At 35.5% G+C, this 12,193-nt stretch overlaps 1 protein-coding gene across 3 annotated transcripts in view; it reads left to right on the top strand.

Annotated features, from left to right (window-relative positions):
• Nucleotides 1-12,193, top strand: part of ciz1a (cdkn1a interacting zinc finger protein 1a) — a 30,560-nt gene that overhangs the window by 16,459 nt on the left and 1,908 nt on the right. For 2 of the 3 annotated variants that reach the window (XM_056457196.1, XM_056457194.1), the window contains exons 9-15: nt 421-618; nt 1,233-1,366; nt 4,245-4,338; nt 4,835-4,963; nt 7,447-7,563; nt 7,733-7,811; nt 8,216-8,337. In XM_056457196.1, coding sequence (XP_056313171.1) covers nt 421-618; nt 1,233-1,366; nt 4,245-4,338; nt 4,835-4,963; nt 7,447-7,563; nt 7,733-7,811; nt 8,216-8,337 — 873 coding nt within the window. The remainder of the gene's footprint in view (nt 1-420; nt 619-1,232; nt 1,367-4,244; nt 4,339-4,834; nt 4,964-7,446; nt 7,564-7,732; nt 7,812-8,215; nt 8,338-12,193) is intronic. The other variant, XM_056457195.1, reaches the window with a different exon arrangement.

The following is a 12,193-nucleotide window of genomic DNA, read 5'->3' as shown; positions in this document are numbered from 1 at the left end:
AAAGTGACATTTAAAGGCTTCACTAGGGTAATTAGGGTAAAGTTAGGGTAATTAGCAAGTCATTGTATAACAGTGGTTTATTCTGGAGACAATCTAACACTAATATTGCTGAAGGAGCTAATAATATTGACCTTAAAATGGCTTTAAAACTATTAAAAACTGCTTTTATTCTAGCGGAAATACAACAAATAAGACTTTCTCCAGAATAATAATAATAATAAAATCTAATAATATTAGAGGAAATACTGTGAGAAATTCCTGAATCTTGTTCAAATATTTCCCAAATGATGTTGAACAGAACAAAATTCACAGGAGGATGAATAATTCTGACTTCAGCTGTATATATAAATACATTAAAAAATGAATCAAAACGCAGCACAGTTTTCCCCTCAAATGATGTGAAAATGTGTGTTTGCTCAGCAGACTGATGCTGCAGATGTGGATCAGCCGATCAGCGGAGCTCCAGCAGATGCCGGCGGCTCAGATTCAGTGTCTGCAGTAAAGCAGACGGTGGCGGTGGCGGCTCCAGTCCAGCACCAGCTCACAGACACCGCAGCAGCAGAATCCTCCAGCAGCTTCTTCTGCTATATCTGCAACATCACCTGCCATAACCAGCAGGTACCATTACACTCACCTGTTCCCTGATCACCTTTGCTGCCACTGTTGATTAGCAAAGGGATGTGAACTAGAGATGTGTACATAAAACTGTATGGCCATTTAAAATAATAACCATTACAGGACAATGTACATGACTATATATATGATACGATATGATGTATGACATGAAATGTATGATATGATATACAATAATATATGTGTGATATATGATATGATCCATTATATGATATTTGCTATGAAACATGATATTATATTTATGATTTATATGATATGGTACTTGATATATTTATGATAAGATATATATATATATATATATATATATATATATATATATATATATATATATATATATATATATATATATATATATATATATATATATATATATATATATATATGATGCATGATATGATGTGAAATATGAATTAATATTATGTATTTTATGATGTATTATATGAGTTATAATGTTTTATATATGATATGATATACAATATTATCTTTTTGAGATATGATGCATGATATGATAGATCACTATAAATGATCCGTGATATGATATATGGTACATGATGTGATATCTGATATGATATGCTAATACTGAAGTGCTGTGTGCGCAGAATTTCCAGAGCCATATGAACGGACTGACGCACCAGCAGAAGATGATGGAGATCCAGCACATGAGTAACGCCTGTCTGGTCACATTACTGCCGCGCGTCCAGGAGTCACTGCAGGGAGCAGCTCGCAAAGACGGGTCAGAGTTCATTTCTTTCTCAAATATGATTTATGGAAGACAAAGAATTTGTGTTCGATTGTGTCCATCTTCTCAAGTGGCGCTATTCAGTGGCATGGTTGAAGGTTAAATGCAAGCAAAGCAAAATAATCTGGCAATGGGGTAAGCTAAATAATCAGGTTTTTGCTTTGATTTAACATTATTTAGCTTCCTCCATTTTTTTAACCCGTATCATGTAAGTTAATGAGTTAAATTTAAAAAGTAGTAAAATATATTATTATAAAATTTATTACGAAGCATTTTCAGTTTTGGCCTTGAATTTTCATTTGTGTGCATTAGGCATGGATTCAGATGGTATGATAACCTTGGATAAAAATACTACTGTATTTGATTACTGCTCTAAAATATGCTCTTTTTAAATGTTCAACTCTTTGTTGAATATAAAGTCACTTAATTTTGGCACATCATTTCTGAAAATGAAAAGTTTTTTGTTTTTTGGCTTGTCTAGAAAATGCTTCTTGATTTTAAGAATTTTTAGATATTTGGACTAGAAGCAAGACAAATACTCTAAGTAAGATAAGCATGTTTTGCAGTGCAAGAATTGTTGTTCATCTGGTTCTTCCTATGATCACGCATGGACGGATCATAAAGAAGACGAAATGTTTCATATTCGACTCAAATCAACTGTTCACTCAAGTCTCAGAAAATTTTTGAGCTCCACCAGCCGAAATTATGTCGAGCGCACCCAAAGTGAACCTCCACAAACACAGCGATGACGTCACACTCGCCACGCGCACTGAGTTTAATAACAGAAGGCTGATTGGCTCATTTGGGCTCATCTGTAGTTGTAATACCGCAAATTACATTTAAACTAGTGAAATAAAGAACTACAACTCCACAAAAACCAAGCAACAACAACAACAAAGAATTTAAATGAGCATTAGATGTAGCGTTACATGGACATCAGAAAAACAAGACCTCTGCAACATTATTTAAGACCTACAACAGCCAATTTAAGACTTTTTAAGGCCTAAAATTTAGATTTTTAGATTTTAGACTTTTTAAGACCCCGCGGAAACCCTGTAACAAGACAATAGTTTCAGTTGCAGCAGATTGATTTTATAGCACCAGGTTAAACTTTGTATTTATTTTAAATGTGTGTGCAGTGAAGGTAACACAGACTGTGACTGAACATTAGGGCTGCTCGATTATGGGAAGAATCATAATCACGATTATTCAAAACGATTATCAGTTGAAGGCAAAATTATTTGCCCTCCTGTGACTTTATATATATATATATATATATAAATATTTCCCAAATTATGTTTAACAGAGGAATTTTTCACAGTATTTCCTATAATATTTTTTCTTCTGGAGAAAGTTTTATTTGTTTTATTTAGGCTAGAATAAAAGCAGGTTTTAATATTTTGAGACCTATTTTAAGTTCAATATAATTAGCCCCTTTAAGTAATATATGTTTGATTGTCTGCAGAAGAAACTGCTGTTATACAATGACCTGCCTAATTACCCTAATTAAGCTTTTGAATGTCACTTTAAGCTGAATACTAGTATCTTGAAAAATATGTAGTAAAATATAATGTACTTTACATCATAGCAAAGATAAAAGAAATCAGTTATTAGAGATGAGTTATTAAATCTGTTTACAGAATATAAGTTTATAGAAATGGGTTGAAAATAAATCTTTCCATTAAACAGAAATTGGGGGGAAAGGGTTGCTAATAATTCAGGAGGGCTAATAATTCTGATTTAACTGGATATATGCACAGTTATTTTCCTCCCTGTAAATAAGGTAAGGGAAATAAATACAATAGAATAAAAATATGAAATAAACTGTGCTTTAAGCATCTTCACTGTAAGAAAAACACTTCAGCTCCAGCAGTCCTTCAGTCAAGAGCAGTGAGGGGTTTTCTCCTTTTGTTTCTTGAGTCATAATAAAAATAGTCGGCAGCAGGACTGTCACTTTAAGAGTAGTGCAGCTCTGTCACATGTCATTTGATTCTCAACTCGTTTTTTTATTACACAAATGAGGGTTAATATGAATAATCACTGAACACCACGCTCTGACACAAATCTGCATGTATTTGACCATTAAAATCGGATTTTGGATTAATTGCACAGCCCTACTGTACATGGATGAACTCTAAAATGAAACCCAGAAAAGATTTGTGATGTAACTTAAACTTTGTGCCCACCGGTCTCATTAGGGGAGGTTAAATTGAAAATATATATATATATATATTTGGTTGTTAGACTGTTGCACTTTCTTTGTGTTGTCAATATGCTCGTTTTTAAATAGGCCTATTGCTGTGTGTGAGCTGTTGCGAGCAACGTTTGTATGATTAAACCCATCTCTGAAAATAGTGGTGGTTGTTAGTTATTGGCATTGTTATTTTGTGGTTTGCGGGCTAAAAAGTTTGGGAACTCCTGATCTAATAAGCCATTTTTAAATGTCTGGGTAAAAAAAACAACTCTTTGTTGAATATACAGTAAAGCCACTGCACCGCTCAGCTCTGCAGCATGCTGAGATATTGGTGTATAACAGATGTTTCCTGAATGATGGACTGTTGCGTGTGGCGTTCACTCCTGCCCATAATTATTACTTTCAGTTGATCTTGTTTGTCTTTTTTCCCTTTTCAGTTTTCTATTGGTTGATTAGTAGAGACCTGTAGATTTTGATGTGGAGTCTCCTTTTGTGCTGGAGATACTGTTGCCCTAAAACACTTCACATATACCATAGGAATTGTATAACAGAAAAGTTTACCTGTTTTAAAACCTTGACTTTTCTAAACTGCAGTAAACCCTGAAACCGGTCATCACCCCATGCCTAGTGTGCTTCCCTAATTGTACATTTTTTTCTTTATGAACTCCTTATCTGCAGTGAGAAGAGGCCTGGTCTACAGAGATGGTGCTCCACCTGCCAGACTCACTTCACCAGCAACGTCATGGAGCACCGCAGAACCAAGGAGCACAAGGTGAGCGGGAAGCTGTAAAATGGCATACAGCTGAAGTCAACATTATTCACCCTCCTGGGAATTATTGTCAAATATTCCCCCAGATGATGTTGAACAGATTCAGGAGTTTCTCACAGTATTTCCTCTAATATTTGTTCTTCTGGAGAAAGTCTTATTTGTTTTATTTCAGCTAGAATAAAAGCAGTTTTTAATAGTTTTAAACTCATTTTAAGGTCAATATTATTAGCCCCCTTCAGCAATATTAGTTTAGGATTGTCTCCAGAACAAACCACTGTTATACAATGACGCCTTATTACCCTAACTTTACCCTAATTACCCTAGTTCAGCCTTTAAATGTCACTTTAAGCTGAATACTAGTGTCTTGAAGAATATCTGGTCTAATATTATTTACTGTCATCATGACAAAGAGAAAATAAATCAGTTATTAGAGATGAGTTATTAAACTATTATGATTAGAGATGTGTTGAAAAAAATAAAGGTGTGTGTTTGTGTGCAGCGCTGCAGTCGCTCCTCCAGCAGCAGCTCCTCCAGCAGCAGCTGTACCGTCTGTAAGCTGAACTTCAGGACGGCCAGAGAGTTTGTGGAGCACATGCAGTCGGCGGAGCACAAGCAGAGAGTCCAGCAGGTCTGAGTTTGGTTTTTACAAGGAAATTGTGCTTTAAAATATCAGTACAAGATCAGATTCATTTATTTATTTTTGCATTTTTCAGTCTCACCCTAAAACTTGTATGCACTGTTATGATTAGGGCTGCACGGGCTAGAGATATTCAAGTCATCTGGTGAAATTACATTCATATCGCAATGCTATATTTTTCAATATCCTGCAGCCCTTTAACAGATGCACCTGACGGTAATGAGCGTCAGTCTGCTGTTGTGTATATGATTATCATTTATATTATTTATCTATTGTTTAGTGTATTGTCCAGTACATTTGAATGACAATAAAGTTAGTCAAAAAATTATGCAGCCCTATGCTAATCTTGTAGTAGTTATTCTTGTGAAAGAAATTGATAAAATGTAAATCAATTTAACACTATTAAAAGTGAAATCACATTAAATAAAGGTGAATTTATTTTCATTCAGTGCAAATTAGATGCAGATGTCTTTAAAATAATGTTCAATGTAACATACATTTATGTCAAAATGTAACACACTTATTTTGAGCTGTACTTGTTTATTTATATTGTACAATACGTTTCATTTTATAGATGATGAAAAGGTTGTTAGCTGGTAAATTAAAATAACTTCATTTCATAAATGTCACTTTAGACAATTCTTTGGTTTTTAACAAGGGAGATTTTATTTTGGATCAAAACCAGCTAAATCCACGTCTGCTTGTTTTTGCAAAAACCTCTAAATCCACCTATGGGGGCAAGACAGTGTAATTAGCTGAAAAATCACTAAACATGCAATTAGACATTATTTTACCAAACATAAAACACATTACACAGACCACCTAAAATATATAAATCTGTTAAGTAAGTGGCGGTTCATTCCGCTGTGATAAATCAGGAAAAAACGCAGAATGAAAGTGAATGAATGAAATCTGTATTAATCAATAACATTAAAACTGACATTAATTAAATCTGAACTATCTGTAGTCATTTCTGATATTTGGGATTTAGATTTAATGTAAGTAGAGCAATGTAAACATTGTAAACATGGTAAATTAAGCTTAGTAGATTCAAGTAATGTGTTAAATCATTGTGAAACATCAACATCTGTGCATTGTCCATTAATATAAAAGCTTATCAGGCGTATAGTTATTATGAAGTAATATAAATAATGTAAAGTTTTATACATTATATTTATCTAAGAATAGCTTACATTAACAAATAAAACACAAGGTAGGTCTACTGGGCAAAAGGGGATGCATCTCAGACACTTTTAGAAGCTGTCATTTATTCATTCTCACCATACTCAAGGTCTTGGACTCTTTTTTTTGTCTCTTGTTTATCCTCATGGCATCCATGTGGGATAAAAGAAGGGCATCTTAACTGTCTTTCGTGAAATGCAGATGCTGTTTAATGTACAGTAAATCAGACTCATTCAAAGTAGCATCGCTGTGCAAAAAAACGTTATAATCTCAGCCATTGAATGACCAGGCATTTTTGCTCTGGCAAGAAAAAGCCATCTTAACGTTTAAAGATCTCTTTGTTTCTTAACAGATTCTTAACTGGGTCTTTTACCCAGTTAGAATCCCAGTTTAAAATTCACAAAGCCCACTTTTTCAGATATCTGCAGGTGTGTGACTTTACACGCAAGACTTTTCCCTCTTTTCCTGCCCTCGCTGAACAAAATCCTATTGATCAACTTTTTCCTGATAACCCAGAACAAAGTGGAACCATTTCTGGTTTATATAGTAAGCTTACATCATTATTAACTTCTAGATCTACACAAAGAGACTCCTGCCAACTAGACCTTAATATTAGTTTGAGAGATGAGGACTGGAATGAGGCTATATATAGAATCTATAGGTCCTCTATTTGTGCTAGACATAGCCTTATTCAATTTAAAGTGGTACACAGACTTCATCCTTCCAAGGCCAAGCTGGAAGGATGTATTCCTCTGTTGACCCCATCTGTACAAGATGCAAGCAGTCCCCTGCTATATTAGCCCATATGTTTTGGTCATGTCCCAGATTATCTGTATTTTGGTCAAATATTCTTTTATCTTACTCCAGAATATCTTGTAAAGTTGTTTGTGCAAATCTCTTAACTGCTGTCTTTGGTATTGTATATGAAAATAACTTTGTCAAAAAGTGAATTGGACTGCATTGCCTTTTACTTCTCTCTTAGCAAGACGCTTGATTGTAATGTGTGTGTGTGTGTATATATATATATATATATATGTGTGTGTATATATATATATATGTGTGTATATACATATATATGTATATATATATAGAGTCGCACACAGTAAAAGTGCATTATAGTGAAGATAATTTTTTTCCTAAATTGTTGCACTTATATTAATATTTAAATTATTTTTGAAGCCCTTTTCATCATTCACCTGCAGACAATATAAACATATAAATATGATCCTATTAATATGCCTCAACAAGGACTCTGGCAGTGTTTTAATGGAGTGAGTATTATTGTTTGTCAGCTGTGGAAGGAGTCTGGCTCTGGTCCTGTGGAGGAACTGAACACTGTGATGTTACTGGGAGAAGAAGATGGAGATTTCTGCAGCGACGACGAGCGCGAAGACGAGGAGAATGGCAAGGTGTGTGTGTGTTTTCTGTTCTCGAGCTCATTGAGCCTGCAGTAGAGCATCAGCGATTAATTGATATGAAAGCATTGGAATAGTCTATGTCTTCTGTAGTAATGCTAGTATCCTGCAAAATAACGTGTGTGTGTGTGTGTGTGTGTGTGTGTGCGTGTTCGTGTTCCAGGAGGGTCTTTCTGCACAGATGGAGGTCACAATGGAAGATCTGGATGAAGACGAGGAGTTTGACTCAGACACAGTGTATGGTGAGTAATAAAACACAAATAAGACAGGCAAAATAAAATGAATATGAGCAGGGTAAGCGAATTAAACTTCTTTTAAAGTGAAAACAACATGGTTTTGTGTGTTTTAAGGAAAAACTCACTTCATTTTGACTCTGAAAACAAGACTATATTTTTGCCTATCTAGAAATCTCCTTTTGATTTTGAGTTTATTGATCGTTTATTGATATTTTTGCAGTGTATTGAGTGAAGTATTCACATTTCTTATTAAACTAATTTAAATACGATGGCAATGATGCAATTACTGCTTAGTGATTGATTGTTTTTTTTTTTTTGAAGCTAGTCACCCAAGTCACTATTGAATAATCCTCATCTTCTACATGTGTTATTTGTAACCCTGTGTTTTTTTTTGTCGTTGTTGTCATCAGGATCTAGTTTTGTGGTTCCTGTGTCCGGGTTTCTCTGTCGACTCTGTGATCAGTTTTATCACTATGAGTCTTCGGCTCGACACGCTCACTGCAAGACCCTCAAACACTTCCAGAACCTGAAGGTATGCTCACGATAATGCTAACAAATGAAAAACTCAACGTCTGTGATAGTTTTTAACTAACTAACTTTGTATTTTGTCAATTAAGAGAAAACGCTTTCCTACCATTGACGAGTTTTTATGGCAATCTGTTTATTAGAATAATGTACTGAGTGCATTATGGGCTGAAATAATTACATTTGGGAACAAAATATAAGACATGCATGTATAAATTCATACATGCATGCATACATACAGTGGTGTGAAAAAGTATTCGCCCCTTACTGATTTTTTTATTTTGCGTCTTTGTCACACTTTAATATTTCAGATCATCAATAATTTAAATATTAATCTAAGTAAATACATCATGCATTTTGTAAACAAAAGTTTTTATTATAAAGGGAAAAACAGAAATCAGTAAGGGGCAAAGACTTTTTCACACCACAGTACATACATACATGCGTGCATGCATATATATATATATATATATATATATATATATATATATATATATATATATATATATATATATATGTATAATATTTATTTATATGTATTTACATGCGTGTACATGTTATATGTGTGCGTACTTGTATATGTGGTTTATGGGGACCATAGGTGTAATATGTTTTATACCGTAAAAACTGCTTATTAAATGGCTCCTAAACCCAACCCTCATAAGAAACAAGGAACCTGTGGGAATTTTGAATGTGAAAAACCTTGTTAAGTTATTATTGAATTACAATCAAAATCAGAAGAGTTATGAATGATCAACTAATTACCAACTAATCACTACTATCTTTATTAGTTAAAGTTATTGTATGTAAACATAGTTAACCTGCAGTCATATAGTATATAGGTGATGTCTATTAGGGCTGGGCGATTATTCTCAGTATTTGTAGGAGGAATGACAGTATATATATATATATATATGTGTATATATCCAGTATTTTCCCATAAATAGTTACTTGAGAGTTAAAATCTTTATTAAAACATTATTAAACATTTTTTTTGCAAAATATACCGCGAACACAGGGGTTTCCCTCCCTGTTTACAAATACACAGCTGCACAAAAAATAACAGCTGCACACAATATTTGATGAGTAAATACAGTACAGGTTTTTCTCCTGCTTAAAACTATAAGTTGCACAACATTTCAGATTATTAAAAAAAATCTTTGATAAATAAATACAAGTACAGGTTTTTTTTCCTGCTCAACACTATACACTGCACTACTGTGCTGTTGTGCAAATAACAAAGTAAACAGAACCATAGAAAACACAGCTACAATGTCAGAGCAGAAAAAGGATTGAATCAGATCAAATAGTAGTGTAGGATAGGAAAGAAGCACATTGAATGTAAATATGAAACACAGTATTTAATGTCACGATTACAGTGTTTTAAGTAATCCTGTATACCACAGTTGTGTGATTTATAAACAGCAATGAAATCAGCTGTCTATGTTTTTAGTTACACATTTACATGTATGTACTGTGCACAATTATTAAACAGTGCACATATCAAAGATATCTCAACAGAAGTCTTTCACTGCATGTAGAAAATCCTGCACTTTTCTTTTGTTTTGACTGAACTTGTTTTACTAAATATTAAATAAGGAGATGAAAACAAATCGACTATAGATATGAGAACGAAATAGTTTCAGAGTACTGTGATGAAATGCTGGTTAAGCATATAAATGTAAACCGTCATTATAACCGAGCAGAACGCAGAGCTAAATATGTTATAATGTAAAGAAGAGACAGTCATGTAATAAATACATCAACTTATTGTTACATAGCAGATGCACCGCGCTACGCACATAAGGTTAAGGATGACTCTTAAAAGAGGTCACCAGTCCCCGTTCCCTAGCACACACACAGGCCAAGTTGTCAAAAAGGGGGCAACAGATTTATTAAACATAATTATTTCCAGTATCAGCACCAGGGAACAAAAAGCCAAAACAAGGTACGCTACCTAATATTAAATTTATTACCTAAACCGAAAATAAAGCTCTGTAAATAAACAACAATCATACCCTCCTTAACTATCCATTAAACAGGGGAAAACATAACAAATTCAGCAGTAAATAAACATTTAGCCACAGCTAACACAAAATAACGTCCTATTACCGTTTTTAACAGAGTATCACACCAGATGACTTAGAAAAAGGGTTGCATACAGAAAATAAACGATCAGCCACCACTAATGCAAGTTACCGTCCTATTACCGCATTTAACAGAGTATCTCACCAGATGACTTTGGAAAAAGGGTTTCAGACAGAAAGATATCACTGCCACACAGAGAACTTAGAGCGATCTGCTCACACACACAACAGCGAGGGGAAACAGGAAGAGAACTCGATGAACAGCGCCAACAGCGTGCTTTTATAATTGGCACCGCCCCTGTCACAGCTGCACCTGATCTCCCCTCATGTGGATAAAGAGAGAAAGAGACGGATAATGGAGGATACAACACACAGGAACAATACACACCAGCATTGTCAAAATAAAGTTACTCAATATGTAACATTATAAGCAGTGAATATGAGCTGGTTTCACTTTCAAAATGCGCTATAAATTCCTCCCATTTTGGCGTTTTAATTCTTTGAACACATTCAGGTGCTGCTTGTCAATTTGACAAGACTCTTGCTGTCGAATGCAGAAGAAATGATGGATAAAAGCTTTCTGATAAACCGCTGTGACAGCTGCAGGCGCTGTGTGACGTGTGTGCACAGGTGGGGGAGTCAGATTTGTCCGGGCGTCAGATTTTGATACAACACCGGCACTGCATGTTCCTCCATGTTGTGTCAGTGATGGGTCGTTCTTGAACGATTCGTTCATTTTGAACAAATCTTTTGTATGACTCAGAGAGTGAATCATTCATTTGCACATGCGCACATTTGTGCAAGTGGAGCTCGCGTGCTAGCTTGGAGTGGTCTGTATCGCGCAGAATGCGCATGTGTGGCCTCAAACCATATCGATATGACAGATATTGAATAATGCTGCATGGTGTTGGGGACTCGTATCAATATATCCAATACTGTGTGTGGTATCTTGGAGGGGAGAGGTGTCCAACCTACAGCATCTAAACACTGGGGTACCTCAGGGCTCTGTTCTTGGGCCACTTCTCTTCTCTATCTACACGGCATCTTTAGGAACAGTCATCCAGAAACATGGTTTTTCCTACCACTGCTATGCTGATGACACCCAGCTATACCTCTCTTTTCACCCTGACGATCCCTCGGTTCCAGCTCGCATTTCAGCCTGCCTGTCAGACATTTCACACTGGATGAAAGATCATCATCTTCAGCTTAACCTCATGAAAACGGAAATGCTTGAAGTTTCTGCCAACCCGACTCTTCACCATAATTTTTCAATCCAGATGGATGGAGCAACCATCACTGCATCCAAAATGGTAAAAAGCCTTGGAGTTACAATTGATGACCAACTGAACTTCTCTGAGCACATTTCTAGAACTGCCCGATCTTGCAGATTCGCACTCTACAACATCAGAAAGGTCCGACCCTTCCTATCTGAACATACAGCTCAACTCATTGTTCAAGCTCTTGTCCTCTCCAAACTGGACTATTGCAACTCTCTACTAGCCGGGCTTCCAGCTAATTCTATCAAACCTCTTCAGCTGCTTCAGAACGCAGCAGCACGAGTGGTCTTTGATGAACCCAAAAGAGCACATGTCACTCCGCTACTCACCCGTTTGCACTGGCTGCCAGTTGCTGCCCGCATCAAATTCAAAGCTCTGATGTTTGCTTACAAAGCGACCTCTGGCTTTGCTCCTTCTTATCTGCTCTCACTTCTGCAGATATATGTGCCCTCCAGAAACTTGCGTTCTGTGAATGAACGTCGCCTCGTGGTTCCATCCC

The sequence above is a fragment of the Danio aesculapii genome, chromosome 5, assembly GCF_903798145.1.
Source record: "Danio aesculapii chromosome 5, fDanAes4.1, whole genome shotgun sequence".
In the NCBI taxonomy this organism is placed as follows: domain Eukaryota; kingdom Metazoa; phylum Chordata; class Actinopteri; order Cypriniformes; family Danionidae; genus Danio; species Danio aesculapii.
Note: the sequence above shows the minus strand (reverse complement) of the source record. Positions and strands in the feature narration are given on the sequence as shown.